Here is a 17936-nt window from a genome sequence, read left to right on the forward strand (position 1 = left end):
TGGAAGGTTTATTCCAGTGTTTTCTGAAACATTTCAGCTTTCTATGACTAAATATTAACAAAGTGCTACATGCCATTCATCCTGGATAGGAAAATAATTTTCTTCTTTATCTGAAAAGGATCTGTAGGTAGCATTATGGGAAGATTTGTACGTAGCCATTATCCCAACATGTTCACTCACAAAACACACAAGAAAAGGTGTTACTCTAGGCACTTTCTCACCTACCATCCAAAGGAAGAGAAACCTGCCATTCTCATCTCAAACTGGCTAAACCAAGGAGATGTTACTGTCCGCACTTGACTTTAGTACCTGGAAGAAAGCATAACGGTTAGAAGGGGAAGAAACATGGCCATGCAACTCTCTCTCTTCCTCAGAATTGGTACCATGTTCTCTCCTCCTCTCAAGATTTATGTGTTGTATGCATGCCCCCAGCTTCTTCACGCTTCATTTCTGTCTATTAGAAAGCAAGTATGGCATTACTACTATTCACTGAGTCTATCCTCATCTAGAAAAAAAATGTCCTGCTTGCTCCACAGTACTGAGGTAAAAAAGTAACTTTATTAGCTTCTATGTCCTCATCTCCAGGGATGATGTTTAAGCAGACCCCATTTCATGATGGGGAATTAAAAGAGTAAACCTGTGAACATTTGCTGAATGACAAGATCTCCACTGACAGAAAATGCTGCTTTGTGACTGTCCCACATAGGAATATTCTTTCTTGCTAATCTCTAACAGACTGTCCCTCGCTAACCTTGGAGACACTGAAGCTGCACTCAAAAGCATATCTGCCTGTGTCCTTGGCGAGGACAGAGCAAGTATGCTCAAGGAAAATGCAGTCTCTCTGACACTCTCACCTCCTGAATGTTTCTGTATCTCTATCATTTCTGTAAAGAACTGGTTGTAAGCACTGAACCTGAGCCGGCAGAGATGCCACTTCTTTACCACTTCAACTGACCTGTGAAACATCCAGAAGATTCAATCAACCAACTAACTCAAGGTCTTGAACTCAACCCGCATAACACCTTTCCCAAAAGGAAAACTCAGGCCTATCTGGCACAACCTACACACAAGTGAACTGGCCGGCTCTCCTCGCACGGTGGTACGGCGGTGTCGGGGCGCACAGCCCAGCGCCCTCACACGGCACAGCAGCCGGGGCAGCAGGCGCTGCTCCCACCCACACCGGGCTGGCAGCGGCGGGTCCGAGGCGGAGGCACGGCCACCGGCCTCACGGCTCGGGGAGCTGGATCAGGCGCCCGTCCCTCCTTTCCCCACGGTGCAAAGCCCACTCCTCTCCCCCACACACACACACTTCCCTCAGCGCCGGGCCCGCGTCACACAACCTCAGCAGCCGCCGGCTCCTGCGCGCTCACACCGCCATCCCCACGCCGCCGGTGGCACAGGTCGGTGGTAGCAGCGCTGGCGGCGGAGGAGAAGCGGCTTGGCCGAGCAGGGGCCACACGCGGGGGAGGACACGAACCTCAGGGCCGCGGCTCCCGGCGGCGGCAGAGGCAGCGCCTCCGACCCCCCACGCCCAAAATGGCGCCGCCTCCCGCTGCCCCCTCACCCCGCGCGTGGCGCCGCGAGGGGCGGAGCCTCCCGGCACGGCGCGCGCTGTGCCCGGCGGGAAGAGCCGGTGCCAGCCCCGGGGTGGGATTTGGGATTTGTCCCGCTTCGCCTTCCTGCGGAGTGGCCGCTCTGCTCGGCCTGTGGGGACCTCTGCTTTAGGGGGCGTCCTGCTCTGTCACGGAACGTGAGCAGCGGTCCGGTGGGGACTGTCCCTAGTGTGAAAGCCGCCCAAGTTTCTTAGTCCTGTGTTGTACTTAACGTGGATTTGCAACTTTCCCTCCTGCATGTGTGAAAAATGCGTGTTTTATGATTGGCTTTTCGCAAATATTAAAATGAATATTATATGTGTTGTGTAAGAAAGTTCTATCTCTTAAGTAGTGTTTTAAATATAGTTTTAGGTTATGAAAAAAGTTAAAATAGAAACTACGCTATGTAGGATACTTTTTTAAAGAAAGGACTTGCAGCGAGATAGCAGCCACAGGACACCTGAATTTCAGAGGAAAAACATTTATTGCCCTCTTAGCAGAAGAAACGAACTTCTTCCCGCCTCGAAGGCGCTGTTAGGATTCGGAGGAAGAAGTTGAGGATGACCAGACAGAATCCTGTGTTTGAATGGAATTTATGCATCATGTATGAAGTGTATGAATACGCAACAGGCTATTGCTTTTAAGGGTTAATCCTCTGTTAACAGGTGTCCTTTTTCGGGCTTCTGCTGCCCAGAAAAAGGCACCCAAACGTCCGTAACTCTTTGTCTCTATTGTCTCATATTGCCCTAATTCAAATTGTCCAAATTATTATTACTCTAATTGTATTACTATTTTTATAACCATTTTATTACTATTAAACTTTTAAAATTTTAAAAACAAGTGATTGGCGTTTTTCACACATGTATAAAATAAAATTTTAATATCACCTAACTACTTTTTTCCCCCAAATCTTGTGATACTATGCAAGGCAAGCCACATTTTTCCTGAAAAACCCCTCAGCCTTGTAACAGTAATTCCCCAAATTTCATTAGTGCACACAAAAGCTTCAGTAAGCGATGCGCCCATTCTAAATACCTGCAATATTTATTCTGTCACACCACCCAAATGGATTATGAAGGTCTTAAAGTATATGATTAATAAAGTCACTGAAATTAGATTTTTTGCTGTAAAAAATAGAAAGAGAACTGGTCAAATCCACCGTCCAGGCATTCCTTCCAGTTAACCCTGCAACCAAAGCGTAGTCTCCTTTCCTGTGCCAGGTGATGGCCTTGGTTTTTTTGGAAGGCGTGAATGTGTCTTTGGTAGCATTTTAATCTAGATCAGAAGTGATCTGTTGAAGTGAATCTCCCAGTTTGCCACTATTATTCATCTCTAGTAGTAATTACATGCTTCCCTACACGGGCTGTGTCATGCAACACCCAAGCTAACCATTAAGAGAGAGTAAGAGTGCTGCACATGGACATTTTGGAGGCAATATCTGGAGATCAGAGCTCTCAAGCATTCGTGTTGTGTATGTAGTAATTGTCTCAGATGTATTTAATTTGGGGAGTTCTCCCATTACTTGTACCTAATTAAATAAGCCACATGTTACAACTGGCAGAACCCTAAAGTAATTTTTTCAACTTCATTGAGTATAATGAAATAGACTTTCCCTGACGATCCTGTTACAGCTGCTACAGCTCCTACGTGGGAAGTAAGTCTCTTACTTGAGACAAAGCTGCAAATAATTCCCCTATATTCCTTGTCTTGCACTAGATCATAAAAAGAGTTCCATTGGAAACATTGTTAGGAGAAGCTGACAGGGTAGGAAAAAGCAGGGTCCAAGAGGTTGAACACTGTAACAGTGAAAATATTTACAAAGAAGCATTAAGAGATGACTTTTTTTTCTTCGTTTTCAGAGAAGTCAGAATTTTAAAATTTCATTTTTACATATGTTTAGAAAGTTACTCAATGCTGCCATGTACCACTACTATGTGTCACCCAAACCAGGCTTCCTGTAACATGCACCTATGATTGTGGTGGAAGTGTCTCACAGAGGTAAAAAATCTTAGTGTGAGGTAGACAAGATATGAAAAATTATCTGTTCCTGTGTTCCTAGACATTTATTACATCACCTTCATATCAGCTGGTGAATTGTAGGCTTTAACTGATCTAAGAGAAGAGTGAAAGGAAAATTTTTGACCTTATGTAATCAGATTTTGATTCAGTTTTCCAAGTGACTTGCAAATTTAAGTTGATTTTAACCTTACAGATCACATCAATTTATATGCATATGGGAAGTGAGTAATGTTATTTTTTAAAAAATAATAAGAGTTTTGATGTTACGGAACTTGAGTATTTGAACTTGCAAATGGAGCATTTTCTCAGAGCAGTTTTTGCATTTGATTTCCTACATTAAAAAGGGAAGATGGCAACTGACCAATTTGGAGGATCATTCTGATTCCTTTATGGTACACTGGTACAGTTGATGCTTTAAATGCAATGCAGACATCTCTGATATTTGTACCAAACTGATTTGTTGCACTGCTTTCTTCTGCATGGGCCTTGTTTCAGGTTCAGTAGGAAAAAAAGCTTTCAGGTGCAATTTCAAATCACAGGTAAACCACACTACAATGAAACTACTGCCAGAGAAAATGCTTTTGCTACTCCTTCCTGCCCATGGTGTTGCCTAATTGCTGTCCTGCCTCATCTAAACTGATGGCTTTTGTTCTTGTTTGAGAACTGGGTATTTTTGATAAAAACATCATACTATTCTGTTGTGTATGGAAAGGTTTCCATTAAATTTGCTTCCAGAAACATTTTAGATAAAATTTTCCAAAATAACTCAGCATAAAGAAGATAGCTGGTATAAAAAATTAAATATTTGGTAGTGAAACAATAAATGCCTGTGTTATGCCTTTTAATAGAAAAGATCAGGCTAATTTCAGATAGACAGAATTATGAGACTCCATCTGGTATTAAAAGAGAAAAAAATTATCCAATGCGCACTACTTGAGATTGACTTTTGTGTTTAAGGGTTAATATGGAATGATAGCTCAATCATTTAGACCTTGTGATCTCATTATCAGACTTGACATAGCAGAGTGCTCTTTCTTCTTCTAATAACACCTAAATATAGCATCTATTTGAGTTCAAGTGGACTAGTTACAGACTTAGATTTAATCGTGCCTCTTTCTAAAGGGCCTTGGGTCATAGATTGTCTTGTTACTTTACTAAATCTTGTTTGAAAAAGTGAGGCTTCAAGATGATTTAAGAAATACTGTTGCATAATTCTCTAGGGAGAAATTCTGGTGAGTTTTAAGAGAACTGGTTTATTCAACAAACCAGGAATGTCGTTTGCCAAATTGTTTTTCTGAAGCTTTTATATGACAAAGAGGAATTCTGGTATGCAAATGTCACATCAAAGTTACAGTGGTAAAAATACAGTAAGAGCTTTTTGCGTATTAATTTTCACAGATAATATAGAGGTTTTTATTTTCAAACTTCAACTTGAAAATTAACTTAAGAATTAGAGTTTTGATAAAGTTATAAATTTTTACAAACAAAACAATTATTCCAGGTAGCCTGCTGATTATGTGAGATAGGAGTATTATTTTATATATTCAACAAATTGTAGCAAGTGGTGTTTAAATCATGGCTAGATTAATATTTCTTTTGACTATGATATAACTACTTTGTAATTTAAATATTGTTATTTGATTCCCTTCTTGTACTGGATGAATCCTTTTGGAGATAAAAATAGTGGGGCAAGAATAAAAGTAACGACTAGTTATTTTATTTTGGAGGTTCTTGAAACCTTTAATTTAATTATTTTTATCTGAAATCTGCATGATAGATAGGCTTTTTCTTGATAGTAAGGCATAATATGTAATTCATAATACATGTTCTATGATTTAAGTCTCAAGTGCTGCAGCAAAACAGTACTAAAAGAATGGAAGAGATTTAACTTTTAAGACAGAGTGCTCTAGACAATATAACAACTGCTGGCCCACAACAAAGCTGAGATTTTGGGTTGTGAAAGCCAGCCAAGGAAACAGGATTCCGAACAATTCATGTCTTTCAAAGTAGAGCATGGGGAGTTTCTAGGAAGCTGACACTCAAGGTGAAGGTCCAGTCACTGCTTAGTCTGCGGGACTCTCTAAATAGCATCTCCCATTTACATGAAAATGAAGGAGACTGAGCGGAAATTCAATGGGACATTAAAGTAGCTTTAAACAGAGGGCAGACAGGGGAATGGTAAAAGGAAAAAGTGTGAGTAGAGGAGAGCAAGCACCAGATATAGCAACTAAAAAATACCCAGCATTTTATGGAGGACAATATGTTCAAGTGTTTAATGCTTAATATATTAATTTTTAAGCAAGAGGAAAGAAGTTATCAAACACTATGAAAGTTTAGTGCTGCTTTCTTAGTTATGTCCATATTGACATCCTCTCGGTATGGTCAAATTCTTGTTGGTTTTAGCCACTCAGCTTTTACCTGAAATTACTTTTATTTGATTTCTTAAAGCTGAACTACTGAGATGCTCACTTAACCGATACAACTTAGAGTAGAAAGTTCTTAATTTTTCCCATTTTGTTATGCTAATGCCATTGCTTAAGAATATGAAAGTTATGTACTATCCTCTCCCACCTCCTATCCTACATCTCAATTAAAGATGGAGAGCACTTAAATCAATTCTAGGTAACTTAGTGGAGAAACTAATTTAATTCACTCACAAACTGAGCTTATCACCAGGGAAAGAAAGACTGGTACATGTTCCCAAAGTACTAATTCACTACTGTATTCACTACTGTCATACCTATCTGCAAGGCACCAAGGGAAGAATAATTTTTTCCCCTTTCTACTGTGATTTTTTAGATGCTGGCTTCCATAGGTTATATTCATGCTAAATTGTAGGAATACATGGTGTAAATGTGGTCAGCAAAAAGATTCCATGACATTTAGCAACAAAACAGCTGTTAAGTCATACTAGAATTTAAAGAAACTATTAAAAAACCCAATAACATACTTAGAAGATGAAAGGTTTGTGTATTAATGCTCTCTAACCTATTCCTATCAGATGGCAAGATGGTTTGATTTGTTGAGTTAAGGCATAAAGGATGCCCTGCTCGGTAGCAAAATATGCACCATCACTTCCTGACTGCTGTGAAGAGACAGATTCTGTTTTAGGACATTAAAAATCTAAATGATGTTTTTGCTTTTGTGGCTACTGTAACATGAAGCATTTTATTGTTCTCTTCCCATGCGTGCCTCCAACTAGGCAATGATCTCTCAAGGAAGAAGTCAGAGATAAAGATACATCTACAGCTGATAGGTGAGGACGTGTTTTGTGAGGGGGTAATGCTTCTTGCTTTAATAGACTGACTTACTTTAGTAGGTCATTTAATCTTAATGATGTCCCAGTATAACTATTAACTAGTTAATGAAGGAAGCAGATGAGTAGGTGGAGTTGAAGGCTTTCTGCATTCCTCACCCTGAAGAATAACATCACATCCTCATATCCTCTCTAGTTTTGTTCTTGTTGGTTTTTGTTTGGTTTGGTTTGCTTGTTTTTGTGAAATTTCGTATAGTGCTTAATGACTCTTGTCTTCCTGTTAAAAAACAGCCACAAGACAGGCACAAATAGATATTTCTGGTGGAGTCAGACTTGTTAGCACTAAGATGAAAGTAGTACTTTTAAACTTCAAAATTTATATTGCACATATATTGAAGCTAATAGATTCTGAGCATCACTGTCTTATTCAGCTGTTTGATTTTTGTTTACAAGGAGACAGTGTTGGAAACAGCACACACACAGCCAGTAAGAGTCTAAAAATTCCAGTCATCTAAAGTCATCGTTTCCATGTGGCTTCCTTGCAAATTACTTAAGAGACATATGAGATACTAAAATTAGTTGCAAAGTTAACTCGCATTCATAATATTATCAGCTATTTAGTTGAAGAGGAACACCAATAAATGAATAAATTTTTCTTTCTCTGAGACAAATCCCTGCACCTGCAAGTAGAAAGCCTCCCTCTTAATATGTCAAAGGCCCCTTCCAGTGTGAAGGGCTCAGTATGTAAATTACATATATTTAATCTGAATTGTTTTGCTATTAAAATACTTTTGATGCAATTGTTTCAGAGTCCAAATTAAAAGGGAAACAGAGGGAAGTATCTATGCTGGAAACAAAAGTATCATTTTCACAAACCTGATAGTACCTTGACAGTTGTTGGTACATACACTAAAAGGCCAATTCCATAGAAGAGTATGATCACAGGGCCAATGGATAAAGACAATGTGTTGGGAAAGGGCCAGTGTAGTTTCTGTGAAGGGAGATAGTGACACAGCAGGTTTGTGAGTCAAGAAGTGCATGGACAAGGACCAACTAGGGAACATATTTGTATTTTTAAAGAGCATTTGTGCACCTTTCTTACTAAAACTTGTCAAACAAATTTGGAATTGAAGTAAATGTCCTATGCTGAGTTGGAAATATAGTTGAAGGATGGAAGCAGAGAGTACTTTTGGTTACTTTCTCAGGTGGAGAAAAGTTAGCAAATCTCTCTCCCAGAAATGTTTGGGCTTACTTAAGTTGTTTTATGCAACAATATTTCATTTTCATTAATGACCCAGAAAAGGGAATGCAGACAGAATGATACTTTCAGGATGTTAAACTCTTTCAGGTAATCAGATGCTGGTGTAAAGAGCTCCAGAAGGACTCACAAAATGGGGTGAGTAAAAAGATAGGCTTTGAGAAGTAGATCAGTGTAAGGTAAAGCATAGAATTACCTGTCAAACCTGGAAGTCTAAGTTCATGGAATCTTGAAGTTGCTGATATCAGCTCTCTGAAATCTTTGACTGAAACTGCAACAGCAACCAAAAAAAAAAAAAAAAACCCCAAAACACGAAACCCTAAACAACAGAGATGTAAAGTGTCATCAAGAATAGTACTAAGAGCAAGACAGAAGACAGTTTGCTGCTCTGAGAGAAATCTCAATATACTCCTATCTTGAGTACAGTGCACAGTTCTGATCTGCAAGGACACAACAATTTAAAGAATGAATTGAGAAAGATAACTAAAATGATTCAAGGGGAGAGATTGTCAGTCTGATAAAGTAGGGACTAAAAGACCCTTGTCACTGCAGTCTTCTGTTTTCACACAATGTTTTTACAGACAGAAGGCTGTGAGAAGAATACTGCTGTGTAAGGGTGTTCTTTGACTATGTTCATCATTGTCACTTGAACACTGAGATGTGGAAAGTGTCTTCAGCACACACAATCTGGAGCACAAGTCTTCTGGGGAGCAAGTGAAGGAGCTGGGGTTGTTTAGTCTGGGAAAAGGAGGCTGTGGGGGTCTTATTGCTCTCTATAACTGCCTGGAAGAAGGTTGTAGTAAAGAGAGGATCACTCTCTTCTTCCAAGTAACAAGTATCAGGAAAAGTGGAAAGGAAAAGTGGAAATGGCTTCAAGTTGTGCCAGTGGAGGTTTACAATATTAGGAAAAAATTTTTCACTGAAAGAGTGGTCAAGCACTGGAGCAGGCTGTCCAGTGGTGTGAGCATCCCTAGAGGTATTTAGAAGACATGTAAATGTGGCACTTGGGGGCATGGTTTAGTGGTGGACTTGGCAGTGCTGAGTCAATGGTTGGGCACAGAGATCTTAAAGGTGTTCTTCAACCTTAAACGATTCTATGTGTATAAGAGTATAAGATCTGGTCTTGAAAGTTCAGTGGCACTGACATTCCTTATATGTCCTCCTGCAAGCAAAATATTTATTTTGCACAAATATTTTAAATCTTTCTCGAGTATACAGTTTCTGTAAGTAACACAACTTGCCTACGCTTCCAGGAGGTGGCAAACCCCCTAAAATTTAGCTGCTTAGAGTCACCAGCTGCATGAGAGATGCAACATTTTTCGTGGGGAAAGGCTGACCCTGCTCCCGGGACACAGCCAGGGCTGGCACCGCTTGAACTGTGCGACGGTGGGACCGCATGGGAAAGGGAGCGGGTGCGTGTTGCCCTCTCCCGTAGGCAGAGCGCTCTTTCCCGGCACTTTCCGAGGCGGCGGCGGCGGCGGACGGGCTCCCTCCGCAGGGGCACTGCGGAACCGACACCGGGTGGGAAAAGGACGAGTGAGGAGCCGCCTCTGAAAAGCCGATTCTAAAATCCTGAAGGGTCTCGGTGCAGGAGGGAAACCAGGGCGGAGCGTGCCGGGGTGGGTCCCGTTATTCAGCGCCCTGTCCCGCTCCGATGGGCGTCCGCCGCTCCTGGCGTCCTGGTCAGGCGCTGGAAGCGGCGCTGCTGCGACCTGCTCCATCAGAAACACGGAGCATCTCAGCGCCCTGGTACTTTCACAGTCATCCGCTGGGTTTTGCAATTTCAATAGCAGTGTTAGGAGAGTTCAAAAAGTGTTTCGGTTTTCTGCTGCTTTGCAAGTATCCCTGCACACATCTGCAAGTGCTCCGCTGGGAAAGGATGTATTCCCCAGCCTAAGGCTTTAATAGTTGCTGAGCCCAGATAGGCAGCAATGGAGGAATTGAGGGGAAATTATTCAACCCGCATCAAAAAGTTATATCTTGACTCCGAGTCCAGGATCCTTCCAATATAAAATTGCCAGACAAACCTTCCTCTCTTTTATGCCTCTACTTTTTTTCGTTTTCTTTTTTTTTCCTATAAGGAGTGGACTAAATATAAGTCACTGGGGAAAAAAATACGAGCAAAGGCAGTTTCGAGGGCTGAAAAGTGATTTGTATGTAATAGTTCTGGTTGGGCTGAGGTAGTCTGCATTAGACAATGAGGTAGTTTAGCACTGAATGAAGATAAGGCATGCTCGGTACAATGTACTAGCAAGTACAGAAAGCCTGAGGGGACCTTCTGAAAGATTAAAACCACTAGTTACAATGTATTGAATAACAGTCTGTCAAAGTGTTTTTCTCACACTGGACAAAGCCGAGGGTACATTTCAGCAGATCTGTTGAGTGTGATTTATGTTTTTTGGACCATAATCTTCTAAACACTCTCATGCTGTCCTGATGTGTCAGGAGAAAGGTCTTCTTCCAGAGGGTGGTTGGGCCATGGAACAGGCTCCCCAGGGAAGTGGTCCCAGCACCAAGCCCGCCAGAGTTCAAGAAGAGTTTGGACAATGCTCTCTGGCATATGGTGTTGGGGATGGTGCTGTGCAGAGCCAGGTGTTGGACTCGATGATCCTCATGGGTTCTTTTCAACTTAGTCTATGATTCTACAATAAATGAAGCCTTTTAGCTGTAGTGGCGAGAAGAAGCCACACTGCTTTTCTGTTTGCGTTTTCCTGTAAGGACACCCCTCAAACTCTTACACTTGCTGAAGCAAAAGGCTAGATGAATGACTTACGCTACTTTTTCTGCTCTTTCTCCGCAGTTAAACGACTTTATTCCTTATTTTTTCACAACAGTCTTTTAGTAATTCGTCGTTTTGGGGAAGCGCTCGCCCCAGCCGCCCACAGAGCGCTCATCAGCGGGGCCGGCCCGGGCCCACCCTCAGCCCCGGTCGGCGGGTGCTGCCCGCGAGGGCCGGCAGGGGGCGCTGCTGCCCCGCGCTGGCCGCGCTCGCTCCCCTCGGCGCTTCCATTGGAGCAGCCGGAGACGAGTTGGCGCCATTTTGAAGCCGGCAGGGGGACCGGGGCGAGCTGCGGAAGGGGAGGGGGCTGGCGGCGATTGGCTGCGGCGGCGGCGGCGGCAGCGCCTCTCCGAGCCCGGAGCGGCGGCAGCGCGGAGCGGACCCGCCTGCGACCAGCGAGGCGAGGCGGCTGCGGCGGGGTAAGGAGCACGGCACCTCGGCCGCGGATACCCCCACCCCGTCCCCGCTCCATTTTCCCTTCCCGGGGGCGTGAGGGGCGCCCGCCCGGACCGAGCTCCGCGGCGAGCGCTGGAGAAGGACGGGGAGTAGACGGGGAGCGGGAGGACAGAGCTCCCCCCGGCCCGTGGTGGAGCTCCCCCTTCCCATCCCCCTCGCCCCTCCGCGGGGCTGCTCCCCTCCCCCCTTTTCCGTGGCCGCCGTCAAATCCTAAATTTTCCCCCCCTCCCGCCCGGCACCCCGGGCGATGGGGTGACCTTGGCTGGGGTGCGCGGGGGCCCGGCAGTCACCCCCTCGCCCCGGTGGCCCGGCGGGCGGTGTCGCGCCCAGCGCTGGTGGCTCCTCGCGGCGCGAAGTGGCGGGGAGGGGGGGCGGGGAGGCTGCTCGCCCGTGGCTATGAGTGAGTGAGTGAGTGAGTGATCGCGGCTTCCCGGGTGTCCCTTTCCTCCCTGCCCCGGGCGTCCCCTCCCGCCCTCGCTGCCTGCCCCGGGCAGCCGGCCCGGTCCCCGCTCCGCGGGGCAGCACCGAGCTCCCGCCGCCCCGCGCCTGTGCCCGGGCTGAGCGCGGGGACATCCCCGTCCCCTCCCCGCCCGCTTCGCTCTCTCCGCGCCGCACTTCGCAGCGCTCCTCAGCGGGCAGAACCGCGGTGTGCTGGGTCCCTACTTGTGTGCGATCCCGATTCTTTCATGCTGGCTTAGCTTTTTTTTTTTTTTTTTTTTTTTTTTTTTTTTTTTTTTTTTTTTTTTTTTTTTTTTGCCCCCTTCCTTTCCTCCTCTTTCTTTTCCCCTCCTACTTTGCATCAGGCTCTGTTAGAAAGCGCTCGAGAAGGGAGGACGGGGGGGAGCTGTGGGGGGGCGGTTGCCGCCGCCTGGTAGATGGAAAACTATGAATTTTACATCTGAATTGCCAGATGGAGAATGCTTAATTTATAGGTTATGTGTTGTTTACGTTGAGAGCCTCCGGTCAGGAATTTAGGTCCGTAACTTCATCCTGCTGCAAATAAATCACTATCTGTTCTTTAAAACAAATCAACAATTAATGACGGTGAACGGTCCTGGAAAATTAAACTGCAGCAGAATAGTTCCTGCAGAGCTGGATTTTGTCTTGCAAGCCTTATTCCGACTTTTGTGCTTGCTTGCTGCGCGGTTGCTTTCTGAGAGCTGTGATTATTTAGTTAGGCGTCGTGTTTTCCCATTTAGCACAACTGCTGAAGCGTTCTCGTGTTGGTCTTTGTTTTGTGCTTGCCGGGTAGGTGCTTTGGCTGTAATTGATTTCTCTTCGCTGGGGATGGAGTAGAAGGAGCGTTGAAAATTTGAGTGGCTTTATAGTTGAAAATGAGTGTCAAATCACGTTTTGGGAAGGGAGTAAGATGACATGCATTCTTTCAGATTTTACCCTTTCACACTAGTGGAGTTCAGTTTTCAGGTGGTAAAAATTTTGCCTGGTACGTTTTGTATGTAGTACAGATATGTTAGATGTTATACTGTGTAAAGTAACTCCTCAGAAAGAAGCGAAAGAGCTGGATGTGTGCCATGCTCAGAGCACCTGAAAGGAGACTGACAGTGACAGGCCATCAGGTACGGTGGTTTAGCAGAGGTGTGTGTATCGTGTTCATCACAGCCTTTCAAACTGTGCGCTGCTGGAGAAAGTAGTTTGGTACTTCAGCACTTGCATGACAGCTTGTGTCTATGTCTGAAGCAAGGTTGAGCTTAATTATTGTAGGGTTGGGGGGGTATGATGTGTCTGGGTGGGGTGTGGTGTTTTGTTTGGGATTTTTTATATAGATACTATAGTGGAGTGTTTGCCTATGTGTTTATTGCATCCTCTTTACTAGTTAGTATACAGACTGGATAAAGTATTGTTCAGTTTTTGATGAAACAACTAGATAAATTAAAATGGAAAAATCATATGTTTAGGACTTGTATGCAACTTCTTTTTTCTCTTGTAAATAATGAATTTAGACTTTATCTAACATGCTTACCTATGGACTGAAGAGTAAGTCACCTAAGTCGTTATTAAGCTGTAATTAACCGTATAAAAGCCAACAGTCATTGCTAGCATTTGGAAAAGCACAGTAATGAAATATGGGCATAACCTCAGGCATTATCCATTTTTATCTATAGAACAGGAGGTTCTGTTACCTCCTGTAAATTGGGAGAGATGCATTTTCTTTTGGGATATGTTGCTCTCTACCAGGCTTTCACGTTATGTCTTTTTCCTCTCTTCCTTCAGTCACACAATTTATAGCCTTAGAGAAGAGGGTGTATGTGTATGTATGGGTATGAGTCTTCTGGTTAAGTAAAGGATTTTCATTTAAAAGTGTTTGGTGTTAATGATTTTTATTTCTTTAAACCTGAATTGGGAGAGGTAATAAGGACTACTTGTTGCACAAAGGAGAATTTTCAGGGGAGCAACAAATAAGAAAATGTGAAGCTGAACAGTAAAAGCATGCAAAATTGGAGATGGAAGGAAAATGTGATACTGCAACTCGTTATTTTCCCCTATCATTTTCACTTTAATATCCCTATCCCTTTATATTGCTTGCCCCAAATATTATGCCAAGAAAGAGGAAGGTATGTCTTTCCTACTGCCTTTAGAGAAGTTCCTTTTTAGAATCAAAAAGTGGTTCTGATATGTGGAAAATTATCTTACCACTTGTCAGTATCATTCTTCTTTTAACAGATACCTAAAGTAATGGTGTTTTTACTCTTAGCACAAAATGTCAATACTGCAATCTGAAATAATCTTTGGACAGACTGAGAGAATATTGGAGGCTTTCAGTCAATTCTGAAACTAGGTGCTAAGGGAAAACTGAGGAAACTTTTAAAAGGTGTCTTAGTGTGATAGTGCTTGGTGGTGAAGTGTGTTAATTTTCCAGTTCTGTAGACCCTCTGGATGGTCTGAACAGCACTGACAGACCTGGGAAGGAGTCAAGGCTTTTGAAGAATTGTAAAATATATGCTTTAAAAAAGAGAATATTTTCTTTCCCTCAGAGATAGAACATCTAAAAGTCAAGGCCATGCATGTATTTTAATTACATACCTCTTGCTTTTCCATTGGTAGCCTCTTCAGTTGAATGTAGTCCTGGTAGAAAAGCTGAGGTGTTTTTTAATCTGCTTTGCTCTGTTACTAATAACAGAACTTTATTAAGTTCTGTAAAGTAAAAATGAGAAAAAATATGAAAAGTGAAGCGTATGAATGAAAATTAACTTTGTTGTTTTAGGAAGTTAGTGGTTTGTTTCAAAACCTCTTTGGAACATTAAGGATTCCACAATAAAAAAAGCTGTTTATGTGAATATTTGCTGTAACAAATCCAACTTGAAAGAATTGAATGAAATACAAGTAATATATTCATTTCTAAGAATCCAGATGTTAACACCTCCATTCTTTTTAAAGGTTGGTATTGTCTGTCTCACTGCTTTTCAACCTTTTCTAAAGTGTGAAGAAGTCCCTGAAGTAGGTTCTGAGGATTAAGACCTCTATTACTTAGTCCCTGTCTGTGGCATTTACTCTTTTGCATCCAACCCCGCGCACTGGAAGAACATTCTGCTTGTTTAATACTGCCTGATCTTTGGTTCTATTTTTTCAGCTCACAACAACTTAGGTATTAATATGCTTCAAGAAATAATAATAATAATAAAAAAAGTGCCATACCTCATTGGGAACAGATGGGGATGTTTGTACTAATCATCTTGTGTCTGTCACCATTTATATGGGAGTACCGTAACCAGGGATCAGGACCCCATCTGGGGTTTTCTAATTCAGACCCTGTTCTTTAAAGATCAGTTCCAGACAACACTAACTGTGTGTACTTTTCTCTGACTTAATTAGGAAGCCTGGTAAATGTTTCTGCTGTTGAAAAGAGATACTTTGCTTTCATGCTTTTTAATGGACAAAAAATGACATGAAGTTAGCAGTCCAAAATGTTATTGTCTTAATTGCTTCCATTGTAGTCACCTAAACTACAAATTCATAGAACATAGAATGGCCCGGGTTGAAAGGGACCTTGAAGATTACATAGTTTCAGCTGCCCTGCCATGGACAGGGAACCTTCCACTAGACCAGGTTCCTCAGGGCCCTGTCCTTAAGCTTTTCCTGGGATGGGTATCCACAAACTCTGTGGGAATCCTTTTCCACTGTCTCTCTACCCTCAGAGTAGACTTTTCCTCAATATCTAACCTAAACCTACTCTCAGTTTGGAGCCAGTCCCTCCTGCCCTGTCACTACATGCTCTTGTGAAAAGTCCACCCATATTTTTTTGTAGGCTCCTTTCATGTACTGGAAGGTCACAGTTAGGTCAGCCTGAAGCCTTCTCTTCTTCAGGTTGAACAATCTCGATTCTCTCAACCTTTCCTCACAGGAGAGCTGGTCCATACCTCTAATCAGCTATGTGGCCCTTGCTGCCTGATGTCTTTCCTGTGCTGGGACAGGAGTCTGTAGCTCTTTTAAAGAGTATTTGATTCAGCTAAAATGTGATAACTTAGGAAGTGACTCTTGAGAAGGTGGTTGTCCACAACTTCTGCCAAAGCCGTCTTTGGTTGTCTCTGAGACATCCCAATATATCCACACTCTAGCTCGCTTCAGTGTCAAAACCCTTCATCCTGAAAGTCTTAGAAAGAAAGGGAACCAATAGAAAACTACTGAAAGGGAAAAAAACAACCAACCAAAACCGTAAGTTACTCACAGTATGTTTCTACTGCTCATGAGGAAGTCTTGAAAAAAAAGAAAAATTGAAACTTCATGTATATAATCTTTGAGCCACCTTGAGTTTGACTGTTCACTTCTGTTATTACTGCTTTGTTACTTAGATGTACATTCCAATGAAGGCAATCAGATTTCTGTGAAATCTTTGTCACCACATATGTTAGGTTTTTGTTTTTAACAAAAAATAATTGAATTGTTGCAGAAGACACTTCATGGAAACCTGTAATTACATTTTGAGGGGGGGGGGTTCTTGTTTTTGTTTTTGTTTTTTTTTTGTTTTTTTTAGGTTTTCTGCATCTGCCTATGTAAAATGTCAAGGACTTTTCTTGGGGGAAATGTACAGAAATGCTAGGCAGCTTGCCATTAGGTGTGATATTTTCTCTGATAATTTTCTTGATTTTGTTACTTGGCAGCACAGGATGTAGCATTATGTGTAGTTTCTGAACACAGAAACAAAGTGTATGGAAGTAACTGTAGCTTTTTGTGTCATCACTTTGTGAAAACTTTTGTGAGGGACTATGTATGTGGACAGTCCAAGTGCCACCCAGTGCTTTTCAAAAGTCTAAGTGAGCCAAATTCACTTAATTCATGGTACATAATAAAGTCTACGTTTGCTATTTTTCCTTTGAGAATGAACTGGTCAGAATAAGGCTGTAACTTTTGCTTTCTTGGGTTTTCAAAAGGAAAGAAAGAATAAATAAGCCAATGATAAACTCTTCAAAAGGGTTGTGAGGAAGTTTTTCAGAGGGATAAAAATTAGGAGATGCACTTTTTCTTCCATTTGCCCAGCTTGGATCATGCAGTTTGTAATTCCTTCAGTTACAAAAATGCTTCCAAGAACTAAGAAAAAAGATTTTGATGCATGTACAATTTTGGGGAATAAATATTCTGCACTTTTTAAAAATGACTGGCTGATCTGTACTTTGAGAATGTGAAACACTTTAAAAGTTTTCCACAAAGTTACAAATATTGCCTGTAGTAAGTTCTCCATTAGTTTGTCCATACTGTATTTTGTGTATACATATAAAAGCACATTTAAAGTAACCTTTTCTTTTGTAATGGGACATTGCCCCCTGAAGCTTCTGTATTACATACAAAAAAGCTTTAAAACAATATAAAAATTGCAAATTCTTTTTTAAAATGGTAAACAGTTTAAATTAATTTTTGTCCTTCTCAGTATATGCTATGGTAGTCTTCAGTTATAATGCGGGGTATTTTCAAACCACTGCATTTAGGAATTAGAACTACATATCAAAGTCAAAGCACATATTTTCCAAAAGCTCGAAAATGTAAAATGAATTGACAGGGGACTGTGGGAAGGGAGAAGCATATCTAGTAATTTGAATGATTGAATGTCACTTTGGGATACTGGAATTCATTCCTTCTGTCAGTTTCTTGTGATCCCATGCAAGTCTGTTTAAACCAAACTTCCCACAAGAGCTTATTAGTAGTGCATTGATTTCCTGGGAGACAGGCTCTAGACCTGGACTACTTCTGCTTGGCTCAACAGATGCTTTAGTTTTAGATGCAGCACTGGATAAATTGGCATACTTTTAAAAGTTGTGCCCTAAGTTCCTCCTCCTAAATTCCTGTATAGGCAAAATTGGTTGCTAGTTCTTAAACTTGAGTCTGTATCTTGGGTTAGTAATCTATGAAATGAGACAAATACTTACTTTTATGAAAAATCAGTGAAAGTGTTGCAGAAACAGGTTAATTTTTATGGCATGCTAACATAGTACATCCATGAACCCTTACAAAAGCCAGTAAGAAATTAAGTCTCTTCAGAGTGTGGCTTAAATAGAATGTAATAAGGGACACATATAACATTATAAGGAGAAAAGTTGAATAGCTTCTTTCCTTTGAATGAAAAAG

General features: G+C 42.0%; 2 protein-coding genes across 9 annotated transcripts in view; one reads left to right on the forward strand and one right to left on the reverse strand.

Annotated features, from left to right (window-relative positions):
- Nucleotides 1-1549, reverse strand: part of LOC134414491 (NEDD4-binding protein 2-like 2) — a 41197-nt gene extending 39648 nt beyond the window's left edge. For 3 of the 6 annotated variants that reach the window (XM_063149139.1, XM_063149143.1, XM_063149144.1), the window contains exons 1-2: nt 1478-1549; nt 226-309 (exon numbers count right to left, since the gene is read on the reverse strand). In XM_063149139.1, coding sequence (XP_063005209.1) covers nt 226-228 — 3 coding nt within the window. In that variant the 5' untranslated portion in view covers nt 229-309; nt 1478-1549. The other 3 variants (XM_063149142.1, XM_063149140.1, XM_063149141.1) reach the window with 3 other exon arrangements.
- A 9718-nt stretch (nt 1550-11267) lies between these two features.
- Nucleotides 11268-17936, forward strand: part of PDS5B (PDS5 cohesin associated factor B) — a 106932-nt gene continuing 100263 nt past the window's right edge. For all 3 annotated transcript variants that reach the window (XM_063149145.1, XM_063149147.1, XM_063149146.1), the window contains exon 1: nt 11268-11323. The gene's annotated coding sequence lies outside the window, so the exon portion shown is untranslated. The remainder of the gene's footprint in view (nt 11324-17936) is intronic.

This window comes from Melospiza melodia, chromosome 2 (assembly GCF_035770615.1).
Source record: "Melospiza melodia melodia isolate bMelMel2 chromosome 2, bMelMel2.pri, whole genome shotgun sequence".
Lineage (NCBI taxonomy): Eukaryota > Metazoa > Chordata > Aves > Passeriformes > Passerellidae > Melospiza > Melospiza melodia.